Below are 20701 nucleotides of genomic sequence, written 5' to 3' on the forward strand. Positions count from 1 at the left end.
TTTTACGTAACAAAACCAAAAAGTAATATTGTTAACCAAAAAGTATTTTATATGCTTTTATGTTTTACATTTTTTTATATAAGGAAAAATCAAATAGTCACTAAATAGCCAAATCTGTCAGTTTTGAGTTTTTATGTGTAGCTTTCGTAAGTGATAGTCATAATAAATCATTAGTTAAAATTTCATTACAAACATTTTGTTATAGCAAGCACTTACATTTAACATAACAAAATAATCAACTATAGGATTATGAGATTAAGGTTGATTTAGCTTTAGTCGTGATTAAGTTTAAAAGACAAGATTCCCAGATTTCTACAAACGGTCCATGTTAGACACTAGTCTGGCCCAGTTTCTTCATCTGTATCTGTAGTGCTGTAGGGAGCAGGAGAGAAAAGCAATTGATTTAGCCGTTCAGTTCTATCCTCTCAACAGAAGTCAATGGACAATACAGACATCCTGATGTACATCAAGTCCATCATCATACAATACCATAGCTCAATACCTCTCTGTGTTATTGTGCCTCCTCACTGAATCATTCTTCTGTACATGGGTAGATCAGTGTCTGAATTTCATCAGCTCATTTGCATTTTAAAGGACACACCCAAAACGGCACATTTTTGCACACACCTACAAAGTGGCAATTTTAACATGCTATAAAAAATTATTTATATGGTATTTTGAGCTAAAGCTTCACATACGTGCTCTGGGGACACCAAATATGTATTTGACATCTTAAAAAAGTCTTGTACCATGGCCCCTTTAATCTAAAAGACTGATTATGTAAGTGTTTCAAGCACACCATCATGCCTTCATTAAAGCTTCTTAGGGTTGGAAGACGTGTGGCAAATTATCTGCCCACCATCATGTGCTCTGTGTATGTGAGAGTGTTTTCTAGGAAGATCTGTATGGGTATTGCATAATTAAAGGGATAGTTCACCCATTAATACTGTTATCATTTATTTACCCTCATGTTGTTCTAAAAATGTATGAGTTTCATTATTTTGTTAAATACAAAAGAAGATATTTTAATCGTAGATGATAAGCACAGTTGACGGTATCCACTGACCTAAATATTTGTTTTCTCCCAATGGATATTGTCAACTGTGTGGTTACCATCTACAATCAAAATATCTTCATGTTCAACAGAATAAATAAGGTTTTGAACAACATGAGGATGAGTAAATGATGACAGAATTTTTTTTGGGTGAACTATCCCTTTAAACATAACCTTTAAAAAATATAATACCATTACAGTATACATTATAATTATTATCATTATAATATAAAAGCAAGACTCATTCAAAATCAGGTTTATTATAAAGGTTCACTGTTGTATTACCAAACCACACGCACACAGTCAAAGCACAGTTGCATACGTAAGAGGTGCATGACAGAAAAGAAGCATTATCCATGACAGCAAGCATGACACTTTTTATGTCATGGCAGATGGCATGCTGTCATGCCCATCACTACAAGTGTCGAAAGAACAGTGGCTAAATTAATAAGGGCTGCATAACAATTATTCGCAACTAATCGTTTGCAGAAAAAAGTTTTTGTTTATATATGTGTGTATCATGTATAATAATTATGTATATATAGATACACACACATGCAAGTATAATTTGAAGAGAAAATATATTTATGTATTAATTATTAATAATTATATATAAATATACAAATGTATTTACACATGTAAATATTTCTTAAATGTATACATGTGTGTGTATGTATATATACATAGTTATACACAATTAATATACGCAAACAATTAGTTGCAATTAATTGTTATGCAGCCCTAATTAATATACATAAAAGTAAAAAAACGATTGAGTTTTGGCAGCTGTAAATAAAAGGAAAAGTGATTGCAGCAATTTCTGCCCTTCCACCACTGGAGGGAGATACAGTTTTAAAGCCATACAGAGCAGACAACAGGGTCTGTTCCAAAAACCTTCTGAGCTACATCACTGCCTGTAAGAAGTGCACACATATTGGGTAAAGCAGCGCATTAATTACACTAAAATATATTTATCAGTTCTTTTCAGCACTGGGTGAAATATAATCTTCCTGTCTCTCGTTTTGTCTCCTAGCTTGTTTTAGTTTTTCAGTGACCACATTGCAGTGCATTATGGATTTTTTTTGTGCCAAAAATCATGACGATATTATGAAGATCATGTTCCATGAAGATATTTTGTAAATATGTTCTACTGTAAATATATTTGGACTTTAAATGCAATTATATCAATATTTAGATTTTTTTGCACCCTGGTTCAGACAGTCAACGACGTTATCGCTGTCGCCCCATTCAGACAGCCAGCGACCAGCAGTAGCAGAGCAACGCAATCTCATTAATTTCAGTGGAAACCTGGCGACTTCCGGCGACACAAGCAAAAGTGACCGTTTACACCAGATGCGAGTTCAATGATTTGCGCGAGTAGATTACATACAAAGTCAATGGAAAGACGCGATCATACGCGTACTCGCGTGGGGCGATACGAATGACGCGTCGCTTCGCGTTTGGTGTAAACTAGAGGTCTTTACGGGTCCACTTAGATCCGAAAACCCGAGGTCTGACCCGAGACCCGATCAGGTTCGGGTCTAAAAGTTTCCCATGTGCCTTGGACACGGGTAGGGTACAATAATGCGGCATCGGGTCTCGGGTAATTTAAAAATGAATGTGTTTTTTCTGAACGGACCCGAGAAGACCCAAACTTTCTCGCCTGTGTGCGTCAATGTCCTTTTCAAACCTCTCATCTGTTTGCCAAGCGACATTGTGTGGTTGTCGGAAGGTTCATTTTCGTTGAGACAAACATGTCAGTCAATTATAAATGTACATTTTAGCGGTTACGTTGGTGTTGTCGTCAAATAACAAAGTAAAACGAATGGAGCAGCTCGCCAAATTGGTTGCAAGGCCACCGGAGTTTCTTTCTGTCTGACTGCTGCGCGTGGGTCTGCAGAATGCACACACGTCAGTGCTGTTTACATTCGGTTCCAGTCGGGTTAAAAAAAAATTTTCACTAGTTCGGGTCGGACTCGGGTCTAATTTTCTCTGGTTTGTCTCGGGTCGAGTCTTTCTTAAAATTTTTTTTATTTATGCACGTCGGGTTCGGGTATGAAGTGATTCGGGTCATTTCGGGTCGGGTACATTTCTTTGGACCCGAGAAGACCTCTAGTGTAAACCCACAGTAAGCGAATCTGTGAGACGTCACTTTTTGTTGATGTTTGAACTGTTTTCAAACAAACGGAGCGTAGCTAACTCCTCCCCCTCCCTTCCATGCTTTCATGAACGTGCCCAACCCCCACCCCAAAATCCTTCTTGTCGTTTATTGGCTGGAACACTTTGTTTTGTTTCGTGATGCTAGGTTTGGCCACTGTGTTTTTATTGCAGTTTGTGGAGCCTGGGCTGTCTACAGAGATCGCCTTTTTTACAGTTTGATCAGCGGACAGGCAGCAAGCAGATAGTGAGGAGATGTTTGCTGTATGTAACAAAGCACCTTTAAAAAAAGTTTAACTTTATGCAAATGTTGAGCGAATTTCTGGAGCGACTACCAATGAGAACGAAGCAGTGGAGTTTACGTCATCCTTCTCTCGTCAGTTACTGGAGTGGATGGTACTCATTTGTTTATGACAACCAGATTTAAACACGCCTCATTGAAAGAGATGGGCGACACACAGCGATAACGTTGCTGGCTGTCTGAACGAGGGGTAAGCCATATTCACATTAGTAGCGACTAGCAAGAGCAGAGCGATGCGATCTCATTAATTTTAATGGAAGCCGGGCCGTATCCGGCGACATGAGGGACAGTGACCATTCAGTCGCAAGATAAAGTTAAGAAAAGCTTAACTTTATGCAAATGATGAGCGACTTTTTTTGGAGGGACTACCAATCAGAACGAAGCAGTGGAGTTCACGTCATTCGTCTCTCGTCAGTTACTAGAGTAAAAGTTACACATTTGTTTTAGACAACCAGATTTAGACACGTGAATGTACCTTTAGATTCTAGATTTTCAAACCGTTGTTAATACATCAATGGAAAACGTATTTATTCCACTTTTAGATTATGCTTAAATCTCTGTTTCAAAAAAATACCTGTAGCCTTTTATGGAACGGCTGAAATTCCATAAGACGTTCCTCAGACGTTGCACAATAAACGTGACATCCGAATATATTCATTATAAATAGTGAATGAAAAGTGAGATTCAAACAAATGTCTATTAGTGAACTAATTGTATACACTATTTATATCGTAATTCGGTCAGAAACGTCAAGATTGTGAGATGAACAAATCGTTTTGGATTAAAAGGCTCGGATATTCCATTTCCTTGGACTTTTGGAGATTTATGAACAATTTGTTTTGGACAATTTCACCGAAGCGGATAAAGGGAATATTTTGAAGGTACATATATATCCTAATAATATCCTAAATCGGCACCGCCCGGTTCAGGTAACTAACAACTAGATTACAGTTTTATGACTGCTAAAAATCATATTATGCTTTGTGTGTGCGCTTAATGGAATCCCGAAAGTCTAAGCTTTACAACGATGTGCCGCATGACCGTATATTTTGAAGATTTAATGCTTCAAAGTTACAATGACGTAATGCAGCCTCACGTGCAAGGGAGGGGTGTACCGTGTACGGCACAGTGTTCCTTATCAGGTTAAGGTTTTGTGGTGCAGGATCACAAATATTCTCTAGATAGAATTTGGCCAAAATTAAGGGGCGGTTTCCCAGACAGGGTTTATCGTAGTCCCATGCATGTTTGAGCAGTCTTAATAAAACAATACCTTGCACTGACATAATCTTAACAAACATCAGTGCCATTGTTTTGTCACAAAATGCACACCAGTAATGTTTTTTTTTTGTACGGTATGTTTGTATAAACCACTTAAATGTCCTAAAATAGGCAAGGCCAAGTCCTGGATTAATCTAAACCCTGTCTGGGAAACTGATGCTAAATTTCTTACAACCCAGCTGGCTAGGTTTTGGAACAGAGCAAACCTGTATCTACAACACATGTCAGACAAATGAGCGAATATCAATGTTGAAAGACATTATAAAGCAGCAGTTATAAGCAGAATTGTAGGACAACATGCAGAGTGATGGAAGCCAGTCAGATGAGAAGCTGCACCATAGAAGAATGTTAGTGAAACAGCAGATGTGCCGCATGCTACATTTGCACACAGCAGTGATTTTGTGTCCCTTTGACTTTTTTGATCTTTCTGATACCTGTAGCTGATAGGTTCTCGGTGCCATCTTCTTTGTTCTTCCATCCGGCCCCCTTTCCCAGAGCCTGGTATGGACAGGCTTTGTTGACACTGGAGTTCAGATTAGTGCTTGTATCATCTTCACCTTCTCCAATAATCACCAACTCTGCCTGAACGGAGCCTTCGTAGTCCTGGCTGTCCTCTTCTGCATTCTGGTAGCCCATGAAGATCATGGTGATGGGCTCATCGGACGGCACAGCGTTCAGAACGCTGGGCTTGGAGTCCTCAGAGCAGACCGAGTCTGGCCTGCTAATGTCAGAATTCAGGATTCTCCTGTGGTTCTCTCTTGGATCGTAATAGTGCTCGTGCATTTCCTCTATATATAACTCAGGATTGTAGCTGTTGAGAAAATACTCTTCTGGCCTATCATTGTAATTGGGCATGGGCAAAAGAGGAACTCCATGGTCCATATCCTCGGGGTAATGTACACTGTCGCTGTAAACAAGTTCAGGCCATGCAGACAACTCCACACTGTGGGGATCCTGGTATCCATTGGATTGGTGGCTCTCTCTTTGGGTCTTTCTGGGGGATGACTGTGGTGTATGGGAAACGCTGAAAGGATGTAACGCTTCTTTCTGTACGTGATTGGACCTCTTCTTATTTTCGGAAGCCTGTCTGAGGAGCTCCTCTACCTCTACGGGACTGAGTTCATTTACTCCGTTCGCCCCAGGCTGACTGCCGTCTGTGCGCAGAGCGTAGACGGTTTTCCGGCCATCATCATAGACTTTGATGCCCCTCTGCTGAAGCTCTTGGGGAGAAATGGTGGAGGTGGAGATGACCTGGCTCTCACCCGTGCGCAAATCCTTCTGAACATTAATTTCCATGGCTAACAAAGCTGCGAAGGACAATGAATATGCTTTGTAATATGCTTTAAAATTGTTTAAATGAAATGTCTTTATACTGTACTTCAGTTTACCAGGTTTGGCTTGGTCATTTTTGGCCTCTGCATCCAGGTCTTTCTTCTTTCTCTGATTTAATAAAGGTGTGTTGGGCTTTAGCATATTTTGCATTGTTGAATGAACATGGATTGGCTCTGCAAAAATATATTTCATTAAAAACACTGCATTTCATGATTTGAATAATTCATATAATTATTCTTTACTCTGACTCTACATGAAGCGCAAAAGATCAATATTATTTATTATGTATACATCATTTACTATTCATATATTTATTAGCTTATGATATGAACATTTTAACACAAAATACATTGGTTATTTGTTTTATGGTCTGTTTAGCATTGTGACTGTGATACAGGTTTGTTTTACCTGACATAAAATCTGCATTCACTGCCTGTAAAAAAATACAAAAATATGTCTTAAAGTTTGCCTTACAATTTGATTTCTAACTGAATAAATTTTGCATATCAGAATAATCAGATGTTTTAGCACATTTAAAATGTACAAATATACAGTACTGTGCAAAAGTCAAAAGGACACCATCGCCAGCTTTGTTGTTTTAGCAAAGTTTTAATGTCCATCCATATTTAGATTAGCTCATCACACGAACGGAGGCAGACGAGAAGTTGTGGTTTAAAAGTGCATATTTTTAATTTTTCATGCCAACAATGACAAACGTTTCGCTAGATAGGACCCTCATGCCTCGTTCCGGATCGTTTAGAGTCCTTTGAAACTGCGTTGAAACTGCAATTTTAAACTGCATTAAAACTGTTACATGTTTGTGTCCATTAAAATGAGAAAAATCCTGGAATGTTTTCCTCAAAAAACATAATTTCTTCTCGACTGAACAAAGACAGACATCAACAGTTTGGACGACATGGTGGTGAGCAAATTATCCGGATTTTTTTTAAGAAAATGGACTAATCCTTTCATACACATTTCTTATATTTTCTGGTTGTATTCCAATAAAGAGACTGAGAAATAATTATATATGATCACTATACCATTGCAAAAACAACAAATCTAATGGTAGCATGGTGGCCTAATACTTTTGCACAGTACTTTATGTTTTGTTGTTTCATAAGCAGTGTACCTTAATTATTTCTTCTGGAGACTTTTCAATAGCTTTAAGCCTCTTCAGTATCAGCCCCTCATTTGTTGATATAATCATCTCTTCTCTCTCCAATGTTTCAATCTCCTTCTCTATCCTACAAAACAAAAGTTCAAATAATGACTCTCTAAATCTGCCATTGTTGTTTATCCCCTCATTTCTGTGGGAATCCTGTAAACACCCTGGCACACACACACATTAGACTGGCATCTGTTACCAGGTCAGTTCACACAAGTGTGTCATTCCTGACAAAGCACCTGTCACTCTGTTCACACTTATCTGAATGACAAACCTAGAATGTGCAAGCAGAATTCTCATTGCTAAGAGACATGCTACACCCAATATGACACATCCACAATACTTGAGATTATTAAGTGATTATGAAAGCAATTTAAAGAAAATGTTGATAATAAACTTGAATTTACTTTAGAAAGACTGATGTGAGCCTGTAATCATCAGTCTGAATTATTTCCCATATTCATGTATATGTAACAGTAGCAATATTTGTGCCTGGGTGTGCCCTGCATGTGCCCTGCATGTAGCAGTCACGCAAGGACAAGGGCATTGCTTTTTTTGGATTTCCTCTCTGACCTCATTGTAAGCACAATGCTATGCAGTCACAAAGCATTGCACCCTTCTTGCCTCATGCTCCACTCTTATTGGTCGATGATGTCATTATAGGGCAGCACAGGGTAAAAGCCTTGGGCCTACCCCTGAGGTACACTGAATTAAATATAACACAAAGCTTCATGAGAATTAACCCTAAGGGTTCATACAGATCATACAAAAAATGATTCAAGTGTACTTAAAAGTTCAATATACTTGACCTGCCATGACATGGCAATGAATTAACCAACGAATAGTTTAATACCAAACAAGACATTGTAATACATCAAAACATTTTACCGATGTATGTTGCTCTTGAGAAGTTTGGTTTGTTGTGCATCTTCCAGAGCTTTTTGTGTTTCATGTGCATTATTACTGTTCACCCCATCACAGAGCCAGAGATCTCTCATGGACCTTTTCTTTAAAAGACAAAAAAAATACTTCAAAGATGAAGCAACCTAATAATGCTGACTTACAGATAATACCAGATACTAAAAAATTATATTTGAAACAAAAATAAAAATTGTTTGCAACCAATCTAACATAATAAAGGTACCTTGACATGCTGAAGCTTTAATTTCTCCCTGTCAATCTCCAGTCGTTTCTGGGCAATTTCTTCTTGGATTTTTCTCTTATTCTGTGGACAAATATAATAAAATGTTTGATTGGGTCTAATATTCAACATACTATTGTTATTACTTTATATGCCTGTTCTGCTCATCTAAGAAGTTTTAATACATTTAGTATTGCAATAATGAGAGATTGATTATCCTATTCATTACATGGTTATTTAACAAATAAATATGTGGACAAGCAATATTAATTGTATAATCCATGCTCATAGTCATATGGGAGCTATGAAGCTAGCACAGCTATGTAAAAACTTATTTGCTGGGGACAATAGTCATTAATATAGGTTAGCTATTACTATATAAATGATTATTCAAAATATTAATTAGAATTACAAGTGTAATTTTAATTATAAGTATTTAGAAAGCTGAAAATCACACAGCTGAGCTGAGACAGACTTACTGTAATGGCTTGAAGACGCTCCTTTAACAGTTCTGCTTCCTCCATTCTGCCTCTAAACAATTGAAAGAGAAACATTTATTTATATGACTATACACTTTTATCTATAGGCTCTTTTTTGTGGATAAAAGTTTTTCAGACTATAAAAAGGTAAGAAAGATTGAAAAGGTTAGTTGCAAAACCATCCAAGTGTGTCTGACATTTTTTGTAAATAAGCATTTTTTTTTTATCAGATTCTGATAAAAATAGATTCTGCCAACAATACAGTATTTCTAAATGTCCCAAGGCCAGAATTGAGTGGATTTAAATCGAAAGTATTTTTGATGAACATAATACGTGCTGAGAGCATTCGGTTATCTCATTTTTGATAAAGTTGGGATTTAGCTTTTGCATCTGAGCATGGTAAGGATGGTGAGAAACAATTAATTATATTTCTGTAAGATATAACAAACATGTCTATGAAGTCTGCTTGGGGGTCAATTACGTGACATTAATTATTTTGTGTCCGTGTGGATAAATTAAAATGTGAAAGAGTTAAAATTTCAAAATAAATTTGCATGTTACTTGCATTCTCTTTTTTGAGGACCAAGTCTAAAATTTCTGGTTTTATTTCATTTTGAAAGAATATTTGGGCGATAATTGCAAAAATGTCAATGTGGCGTAACCGGTCTGTGTCAATTGGTGTAACTAGTATTTTTTTAATTAAAATATAAATATATTCTTAAAAAATGTGGAATAAAATATAATCATCTCGTTTAGTGTAATAAGATTTTTTTACATAAATTTTTACATAATTTGTCAAAGATTATTTAGAAAACAGAGCCGTTTTTCAGCATATGTCAGGACAAATATTACAAAAACACATTTTTACAAAATTTACATTTAGAAATAACAAATAAAAATTTATTTTTAAATGATTTTTGATTACGCCATTAAGGTAAATAAAATATTTAATATTTCTCATTCTTTGGCGCAATTGGCGGTTACACCATTTGACATTTTCAGGTCTTAACTTTCATAAAAATGGTGCAAATGTTATTTTTTATTCCATAAAATCAACATAAATACACTATGTGCATGACAGGATTTGGTTGCTGTGTCTGGGTGGGTGACCTCCTAAAACACTGCTTGGTTTCACTAAGACCAGAGGCAATAACTTGCCCCTTGAAGTAGCTTCATACTTCATTCAGAGAGTTATTGAAAGTTATTGCACTTCACAATATCCTGCAGTCCTAGCATGAAGTAAGGCAAAATAACGCATAAATCACCAGGAAGAAATTTCAATTCATCTGCCTCTACATAACCTACCAACGTTTGTAATATATTGTTCAATTTTAGGACAAACACAAGTCATTAGATTGACTTGAGCCTGTGGGTCCTCAGGCTGCTCTTTCATTTTCCAGGAAATGTGAGACTGACTCCAGACTTCCTGTCTCTCTGTATGTTTCATACAGGACATACATACACACTATCCAGTGCTGACTCAACTGCACTCTGCTCATCTGCTTTAGATATAAGGTGGTGCACCACCATATATAGTAGTATAGTAGTAAATATAGTAAAGGTATACATTATAGTAAAATCAAGTTTTGACTGAACAGTTTAACTGCTAACTGTTGCGTTCAGCATAAAAATCCCAAAGATGACTCAAAGAGTTAGAGGAGTAGAAATGAGTTTCTGTATACAATAGATAAACTCTTGTCAAGAATTTCACTGGACTCAGGCACAATCTAAAAGTAGCAATCAAATCACCATACAGTGATTACAATAAATATGTGAAATTACTATTAAAACCATTAGCTGATAGTAAATGTATAAAAACAAACATGCACAAATCTAAATGTTTCTTTAAACATAATGCCCTTTTGGTCTGAAACCCATTGCATTGCACCCATGTTCACAATATGCATGGATTCAAAAAGGCACAAAATAAATTCTTACAGTTTGTTTTTGGATTATCCATACTTACAGATCATTGAAAAGCAATTGAAATGTAAATTTTACACCACTTTAATACTTTTACATATTGCTCAGATCCAAAGCAAACCTTTTGGGAAACAAAAATAACCTTATGAATAGCTATAGCCTACATCTCTTTATTGTGTAAACTCAATTTACTTTGCATGCCTTTCCTGCGCATGGTCAGTTTCTCTGTTGGTTTGTCTGAAAGTAAGTTTCTTATTAATCTCCTCTAATCTGATCCCCAGTGAGTTAAGATGTAAATCTCTTGTGGCATCTGCTGCCATTACAGTATGTCGGCTGTAACTGTGTCTTCTACATTAAAATCATATAAATCTGATCAGGGAAATTTCCATAGACTTCTGAAACATTTATGACATTCGGGAAAGTGTCGGAGACCCCTTTAATTTCCTCCATTTTAAACAATACAAAACCTAAAACACGATTGACGTAGGTTAGCGATGTGATTAAATACTTGTCCTTGCATCCTCAGTAAAAAAAGAGTTAAATAAAAGAGAACAACCTACCGTTTTGTTGAAGATGAACAGTTATCCAGGAGTGTTTTCTAAGTTCACGCGCATAAAGAGTCCACACCAGCGCTACTTTAACGACAAGAGCGCGCGCAGGTGGTTTAGGTCTGATTGACAGTCCTCCGCTTAACCAATGAGATGCCAGTGAGCTTCCACGAGCCACCACAGAAGTGTCACGTATCTAGTCGTATGTGAATGACTGAAATGAACGACAACAGTTGCAAAAGTATGGCCCATCCCCTCAGGCTAAGTCCATGTGCTTGTGTTTCTCTTTGTGCAGACAGAGCAAGACAAAACTTTTATAAAAAAACAACACTGCTAAAATGAATTTCTTAATTAGTTTTTTTACTCGAAAAGCAAAGATGTCAAGTCTTGTTTTCTGAATAAATATCAGAATGAAACGAGAAAAATTTGCCAGTGGGGAATAAAAAATTAACTTAAGTTACAGTTGAAGTTTATTTTTCTTGGCCCTTCATTTCTTGTTTTAAGCATAAACTGTAAATTTTGTACTGAAGAACTGAAAAAACAGATCTTTTGAATGTGTTGCTTGTTGAGAAGGTTTATACAGGCACAGGCTATACAAAGAAATATTAGGACATTAAGGTGTTCAGTAATGTCCCTTCACTGGACATGACCTTACAATAGCTTTCAGAGCTTCTTTCAAAAAAACAGTGTCACAAATCATTTTGACGTGGAGCAATTTCAAACTGCAGTCAAGTGTCAGACATTCCTACATGCACTAGACTGTTTATTCACACTAGCTGTAAAAAATTAGACCCACACCAGGATAAGACATTCCTACTGCTGCCTCTAATGAAGCAAATAAAGAGTGCAAAGATCCTCCATATAGACTTCCCACTCACACTGATATATTGTAGTCCAGTACTGTATTTATATTTTATCTGAATGCAACTTTTTATTTATATATTTTTTTAAATAGTCGCATTTATAGGCCTGTTTAGTTGGCTTTATTGCAACACATAACATGAGTCAAAGTGAAAAAACAAAATCTCTCAAGAACTTTTGCTCTGTTTGTTTTAGAGATAACCTACTATATGTAATATAAAACTAAATATTAGTGCACCAAGCCACTCTGCAGTAACTTTCTGTCATGAAATGACACATGGTTTAAGATATTCAGGGTATGTGTGAGGTAGGGCATTCAAAGGCTCTTGCCCTGGTGACAGCTGAGGTCAACCAATGTATTTACAACTGGGAATAAATCAGCACTGATTATCAGACTACTAAACTGCAAATCAGCTATAAATGTTTTGACAACATGTGGTTTAATTTTTTTCTGTAAAGAGTTCAAGGCAGGAAGAAAGTATAAACATTTCATTCTTTAAACAATTTAAAATTTGTGTTCTGAAAAAACTGGTAGGCTTTTTTGACCTATAATACCATATTATTACAATGTCATTCTTAAAACTGGAAATTAAATTTGGAAATCGCCATTTTAAATGTATGCAAGCTTTGATTTTGTACACAAAAGCAAAGTTTGATTTTATTGCTATTGTATACAAGAATTGTTAACCCTTATGTGTTGTTGGGGATGTTTTCATTCATTTTTACTCTTAATTGGGCCACAACTTTCTCTCTGTTTCAGCAAATTGAATGATTTTTGGTGACGTATCTTATATTTACATATATTTTAAGAAAATACTTTAAAATTTTTCAAAAACTCAACGATATACCATGGGCAAATTTACTACCCTTTCGTGTTGTTAGTGGATGAAAACAGTGCAATATTGCAATATTAAAACATCCACTAAATTCAACAGCTATACAAATGTATCAGATGAATATATTTTCCAATTTTTTTTTAATAAATCTGTAAATCAACCTCAGTACTGATCAAAAACTACAAAAGCTTCACAAAAATTCCATGATTTAAACTCTTTAATTGCCAAGTTCATAAGTGGTGTCACTGAATTGGGGGAACACACACACAAAATGACTGATTTTCAATATAAAAAGTGATTGTGTTTTTTTTTTACCTTTTTCACAGTCTTGAACATGTCAAAAATGAGTAAAAACATTGGCTTTTATGTATTTTTAGTTTTTGTATAGAATCAGTTTTTATTTTTTTCTCCCTCATTTATTGTTAGTGGCTGTTTTTGCCCCATTTACTTCTATTATAACCACAGTTTTTGATTACAGAGCTATGACACCTTTTTATCATGCATTTTTGAATAATGGTGTTTTTTCCTTTTGCTAAGAAGTCAAATGTGTCATTTTTATTGTTAATCACCATGTGGCACTATTAACCCTTTAGTAGGCCTAGTTTCTATGCATGGTGTGTAGTGTTTTACACCATTTATACTTTTATTAATCATTTAAATGGTTATATGTCATTTTTGTCATATATATACAGTACATCTATAGGTGTCACATGTTACATAGGACATAAGACATTTGTGGTAAAACAACCAAGCAGTCACCACTATAAAAATGGACTGAAGACTACCCTAACTTTTGAGCTCTGTTGCCAATTCATTAAAAGTGACTTCTGTTAGCCCTTTAGCCTCAAGAGCCTTTATTGACACAGTACTTATAGAAAAATATCCAAAGATAAAATTCTAATGGGGGAGGGGGCAATGAGTAGGATTTTTTCATGACATTAGTTGACACCTCCGTCTCCTATGCAATATTAAAAGACAGAAAAAGTGCACAGAACAAGATATCAATATAGTTTATGTTTTAACAGTGTAGCAGTAACTACTTGGTTTTGATAAACCTTATCATACTTTATACATCATACAGACAGTATGAGTATATATTAGGACAGTAAGTCAAACTTTACCCAAAACTATCCTTACAGTTCAGTGTTGTTGCTGTTGTCATTAATTCCACAGCAGCTTGTCATTAGTTTGTGACGTGTAAAGTTTACAGCTTAGGATGGCCTGTCATGTAAACCAAATGTGAATATAAAGTCTGAATTGCTATTTTAATGTTTAATGCATTTGGCAGACATTGTTATGCAAAGTGACATACAGTGCATTACAAGTGCACTTATCAGTATTTGCATTCCCCGGGAACTTAACCTATGACCTTTGTGCTGCTAAAATAATGCATTATCAATTGAGGAACATAAACATTGAGGAAGAGTAATACTATGGGAACTAAATAAACTAAAGACTAAATCCTTCCTAATATTTTCGGATGTAACTGCTACAACACAGATTAACATATTTGGCTGTTGCAACTTATATATTTCATATATTTATCTGTACATTACCAGTAGATGGCGTTGCTCCTCATCAAATGACCCAGGTAGTGCAATAACAAAAGCATCATAGAAATAAATTGTCTTAAATAATAAAAGTGACCTGACCTCCCAGTCCAATGATGCGTTAAAACTATTAAAACAACAGTGCAGGAACCTTCGAAAAAATAACCTTATCTTGTCTATCAGTCATCTGGGCTTAAAAAATACTGGATTTGCTGAACCACATGAGCAGACAATTCAATTTGCTTTTTAATGTCTCTCACAAGGCCACAGTCTCACATTGTAGGTTTTGGGGCAATGCCAAATAACACTTGCCTTTAGATAGAGGCTGTGATAATTACACACCAACTCCTAACTTCCCACACACACACACACGCATGCACGCGCGCACACACACACACACACACACACACACACACACACACACACACACGCACAATAACATCTACTGACATCATATGACTTAAAGGCATAACTGTTTGCGTTATTAATAATTCAAAGCTGAACACTGTATATATTAAAAGATTGTTATTTGCAGGAATATGACTGTATCTGGGCTGTGCTGTGTCAAGCTGAGTCGTCTATTGCAGTGAATGACGCTCCAATTGCTTCAGTGGCATGGTTGCTATGGTGAAATTTCATATGGGCAACAGTGGGTTGCATGTTCTCTAGTGCCCTCCGCAGTATGTCATGCAGCTAACTATGAAAATGCTTTGAAAAAGGGATGGAAAATGGAAGATTTTTTTATTCCACAGTCAGTAAACATAATTTTACATCTCTCTCTCATTCTCTCTCTCGCTCTCTTTCTACTAATCTCAGTTATCACAGACAGTACATCATTTTTCATAATGAAAAGAGATTTAATGGAATTGGCAAAGGGACTCTGATTGATTTCTTTCCATGAAATAATGAATATTATGTGGATGTTACAGTGTATGCAGTATGTCATACTAACAGCCATGCATAGGAAATATTGATTGAAAACAGGAGGGGAGCCACCCATAAAATGTCACATCTGTAAAGTCACAGCACATAATATTTCAGATCATTTTTATGTGAATCATAGATCATCACATTTGAGTCTGTTCATATTTCCTTTAGTAATATGTAGCTGTCATTCTTAATCAAGCCAAGGAGCATTCCAATTGAGAATATGAAACGCAAACCCAGTTCCATGTGTGAGAAAAAAAAAACATATTTTAAACACACAGTTACATGCAGATTGCCATTTAAACACACATACTATGTTCTCTAAAGCTTCAGTGCCTGCAAACTATGTCTAATAAGTGTCATTCGTGAATGACATACAGATCACTAAGGCTCTCAGCAGGTTGTATTTTGTCACATCTGTCTTCGACAGTTTTAGAGGATCAGTGCCACCTCATTCGCTTTCTGCCATCATACAGGTGGGACACCATTGCATTTGCAACGGTACAACCAATATGAGGTTTTGAATTAAAGATCTTCTAAAGGTCTGTAGAAACACCACCGAATTCAAGTCAAAAATAAGGTGTAACTTTTTTAAATACAGGCTGTATTTTTTCAGTTTTGTTCATGCCCAGCATGGGGGCTGAATGTTTTATATTTTGTTTAGCAGCTGACAGTTAAGGGCAGATTTGGTATAATAACCTAGATTGAACAGCACGTGTGTGTTAACAGAAAGGTTTTTACATATGTGCATTCTCAAAGCCTGTATGTGCATTCTTGTACCAGGATTTTGAATCTCACATGACCCACATTACATCTTTATACAGTACATACAGTAATATTTGATAACCATACTGCATAGTTAAAGGGGACATACCATGAAAATCTGACTTTTTCATGTTTAAATGCTCGAATTGGGTCCCCAGTGCTTTTATCAACCTAGAAAATGTGAATAAGATCAACCAGTAAGTTAGTTTTGGTAAATCATTTTCTGCAAGCATGTGAAAAAGTAGCTCATTAAAATTTGGCTCCCCCAGTGATGTCAGAAGGGGACAATGCTGCCCCTTAATCTGCACTATCCAACCACGCCACTGCAATTTAGTGCAGAGATTAGCTCATTTGTATGTTAAATGACACACACAAAATGGCTCACACCTACAAAGTGACAATTTTAACATGTTATAATAAATGATCTATATGATATTTTGAGCTAAAACTACTCTGGGGACAAGATTTATTTGACATCTTAAAAAAGTCTTGTGAAATGTCCCCTTTAATATTAAAAATTGTAAATTGCAAAACAGACACCAATAACAAGCCCCAAATCAAATCTCTGGGGTAAAAGGAAACAGAAACTGGCGCAAAACAGACACCAATAACAAGCCCCAAATCAAATCTCTGGGGTAAAAGCATAAACAGAAACTGGCGCATAAACAAAAAACCCCATGGTGCACTGCACACTATGGAGAGAAGCATATAAAACAGAGTGAGAGGAGAACAAACCCACAACATACGATAATGTCTATTACTTCATTACCAACACTTGCTTTCAGATGGGCTTGTTTGACAAATTCAGATGGATCGCAGACTAGAATTGAAGGAGGTTTTTATAGGCCCTCCTATTGTATTTCCGCCAGTAAACCGTTGTTATTAAAAACTCTATTAAAGGAAAACACCACCGTTTTTCAATATTTTACTATGTTCTTACCTCAACTTAGATGAATTAATACATATACACTGTAAAAAATGTCTGTAGAAATTACAGTATTAATGGGTATTACTGGCAACTTACTGTAGATTTTACATTTATGTTATTTACTGGCAACATTTTGTTCAAAGTTAAATGAACATGAAATATTTTTTGACTTTATCTTCTACAGTAAGTTACTGGCAACCAGCTGCAAAATTACAGCAAATTTTTTAGAGTGTACCTTTTTTAATGCATGCACTTTTAATCTTTGTGCAGCGCCTCATGAATGTGTTAGCATTTAGCCTAGCCCCATTCATTTCTATGGCTCCAAACAGAGATGAATTTAGAAGCCACCAAACACTTCCATGTTTTCCCTTTTTAAAGACTGTTACATGACACGAGTAAGTATGGTGGCACAAAATAAAACTTTTGTTTGGAGCCATAGGAATGAATGGGGCTAGGCTAAATGCTAACACATTCAAGAGACGCTGTACAAAGATTAAAAGTGCACGCATTGAAAAAAGATAGGTATGGATTAATTCATCTAAGTTGAGGTAAGAACACAGAAAATATTGAAATATTGTTTTCCTTTAAAGGTAACAGGAGGAAGAAATGGCATATAGTCTTTTGAATTCATAAATATACCTGCTTAGCCAAAATCAAATCACCTTATACACAAGAAACATAATAATCATTAGCAAACTAGCTCACCTAAAAACTCAACGAGTCTCTTGCTCATGCTGCGAGAGACCATAAAGATGAAAAATAAATATGAGAGATAAATTAGTGCAGCATTCCGGAGGGAAAAATCTAGATTAAGTGCTAATTTTCGCAATACAGTACAGTGCACATCTCTTTCCTAGATTCACAAAGGGATTAATGATATTACAACAGCCAAACAACTTCATTGACATTGCAGGTTGTGCTCATCTTCATCTTTGCACGAACACAGCTTTACAACTTGTTTATGCTTTGTGTCTCCCAAGGCAATACCATTAAATTAGGAAAAACTGCAGGAAACAGAAATACAATTTCCTCATTGAGTTACTGAAGGGGTTTTCATTTTGCGGTTAAACCCCAGGCTCACCATAATGGGCTGGCTTCCATTAAAAGTTGAGGTTTATTTGCCTGCCTCGGTTGTTTAATCTGGTGTTTGTAACCGCACACATTTTCAGCTACAGTACAACGTGGAAAAGAAAGGCTTAAGCGTAGGTGTTCTGTCCTTCTGGTAACCTCAAGCTGTCTGAATGAGGTTTTTGCGTCTTTTGCATCTCAAACGTGAAGGTAAAAACAGTGTCTGAACCACATGTTTTTTTCGGATTCAAAAACAGCAAGGCCACTGGCTACACAATGTGCACTCATCTTAAGGGGAAAAAAAAAGCATTGATTGAAAACACTCTCGCTTTATCCAGAGTCTGCTGCGGAGTTGCCATGGCAACCTCGCAGAGATGGCAAACTTGCAGTTCTTTTCCTCACATTTTCAGTATGTGGTGGTTAAGTAGGACAGTGAGTGTGCATTGTGTTCAGCTAATATCACAATCATTTCCTGTGTTTATAGCATGTGCAGGATCAACAAAGGTAATGGTACATGCACTATAGCTGTCTTGGTGTGTGTCTTAAACTTGAGAAATGCTGCCTTTCAGGTAATATATGCTGTACAAAAGTAGACACATATGAATTTAATGTTGCTGTTACATTCAGCTGGTTGATTTTTAGGGCAGGGAAGCTACGGATGATTTCTCGTAATCAGTGGTTGGTGTAATAGTGTCTGAGCAGTTATTGAAAGCTGAATCTGAGGAGCTCATCTGTATTTGTTCTGGATCATTAGACAGGATGTGATCATTTCTTAGAAGCCTGCAACCAGTTTCCAGAATCCACCTTCATACTGAAAAGCTGCCTGTTGAGTCACTGACCGACTGGGCAGTGATGCAGCAAGACAGCTGCCATGGGTCTCAGGGTCAACCAGTTTGTTTTGTATGGCATGCAAGCAAAGTGTGCGAAAGTAAAGCATAGAATATTCGCATCCTGCAGAGAATATGGTATAAACAGTTTAAAAAAAGATGTGACATGCCATATTGGCAAGAAAATGCAAAGTGTATTAAGGGAGAGACCTGCTGTGCTGAGACGTATCTCGACTGCCATGGGTGTCATCTCAGTTAAAGAAAAAGAGCTAATGTTTTCCACCTTGGCAGGTCATGCCTGACAACCATGAAACGGACTTGACATGGTGTCTCCCACCACTGCTTATTTGTGGAGGATGCTTTATCTTTGCCAGATGACCCCTCCATCTGTCTTCAGTTGGTCCTCGAATGAACCAAAACTGAGGAGTCCTTGTGACTTTTAATATAAGAAACATTGCTTAGAGCATCTGGTAAATCTAGATTTAGGTTATGACATCACTAATAATGGAACCAAAAGACCAAAAGTCCTTGAGCATTGTAGACTGTATAGACCATCAGGGATTTTGTGGCAAGTTGCTTTGCCCAAACGACAAGCAAGTAATCTAGGAGACAGATGGTTTGGATGTATGTTATGTTATTCTCTGCCAAATAACATACTGAATAAACACTGTGTGGTTTACTTTGTCACTTACTTTAGTTTGAAATGACAGAAGAGATTAAGAACATTAAAGGGACACTCCACTTTTTTTGAAAATATGCTCATTTTCCAGCTCCTCTAAACAATTGATTTTTACAGTTTTGGAATCTATTCAGCTGATCTCCGGGTCTGGCGCTAACACTTTTAAGCATAGCTTAGCATAATCCATTGAATCTGATTAGACCATTAGCATCGCGCTCAAAAATAACCAAAGAGTTTCAATATTTTTCCTATTTGAAACTTGACTCTTCTGTAGTTACACTAAGACCGACAGAAAATTAAAAGTTGCAATTTTCTAGTCAGATATGGTTAGGAACTATACTCTCATTCTGGTGTTCAATCAAGGACTTTGGTGTCGTAACATGGCTGCAGGAGGCGCAATAATATTACGCAGTGCCCGAAAATAGTCCCCTGCTATTAAAAGTTACTAAGGGGACTATTTTCGGCTGCTCCGTAATATCATTGCGCCTCCTTAGTACACAATGCAACAGAGGAGTCAAGTTTTAAATAAGAAAAATATCGAAACTCTTTGGTTATTTTTTAGCGCGATGCTAATTGTCTAATCAGATTCTATGGATTGTGTACACTTTTCAGTGCTAGATTAATAAACATTCAATCTTTTATAGTAGGTGACAAGCTGGACTATGTTTTAATGCTGTAGTTTTAACCTAGAAATTATACTTGGCCTTAGGGTAGAGACAATATGTGCAAAGTCCTAATGACAAGCTTGTAAGCAATAGAGTAGAGCTCCACACAGAGAACTCGACAGTATTTGCAGCATTGTTAATCCGTTTCTTTCAAATGTTTCAGATTCTTTGTAGCTTTGGTCTCTGATACATAACAATCCTCTTTATTCTTTAC

At 36.4% G+C, this 20701-nt stretch overlaps 1 protein-coding gene across 1 annotated transcript; it reads right to left on the reverse strand.

The window, feature by feature from the left end:
- Window positions 1–115: 115 nt before the first annotated feature.
- Window positions 116–11600, reverse strand: palmda (palmdelphin a). The gene is made up of 9 exons (XM_055202416.2): window positions 11394–11600; window positions 8911–8962; window positions 8435–8515; window positions 8179–8297; window positions 7255–7369; window positions 6531–6555; window positions 6179–6295; window positions 5225–6097; window positions 116–372 (listed from the first exon to the last, which is right to left on the reverse strand). The coding sequence occupies exons 2-9, from the start codon at window positions 8953–8955 to the stop codon at window positions 329–331; spliced, it is 1419 nt and encodes a 472-aa protein (XP_055058391.1). The 5' UTR covers window positions 8956–8962; window positions 11394–11600; the 3' UTR covers window positions 116–328.
- Window positions 11601–20701: the final 9101 nt, after the last annotated feature.

This window comes from Misgurnus anguillicaudatus, chromosome 2 (assembly GCF_027580225.2).
Source record: "Misgurnus anguillicaudatus chromosome 2, ASM2758022v2, whole genome shotgun sequence".
Taxonomy (NCBI): Eukaryota; Metazoa; Chordata; class Actinopteri; order Cypriniformes; family Cobitidae; genus Misgurnus; species Misgurnus anguillicaudatus.

What these genes read in the sequence shown, in the direction of transcription:
- palmda (XM_055202416.2), bottom strand. Translation starts at nt 8,955, where the DNA reads ATGGAGGAAGCAGAACTGTTAAAGGAGCGTCTTCAAGCCATTACA. An exon ending in CTCAAGAGCAACATACATCG is followed by an intron (nt 7,370 to 8,178) that starts GTAAAATGTTTT and finishes TTTGTTTTGTAG; the next exon opens with GATAGAGAAGGAGATTGAAA. An exon ending in GAATGCAGATTTTATGTCAG is followed by an intron (nt 6,296 to 6,530) that starts GTAAAACAAACC and finishes ATATTTTTGCAG; the next exon opens with AGCCAATCCATGTTCATTCA.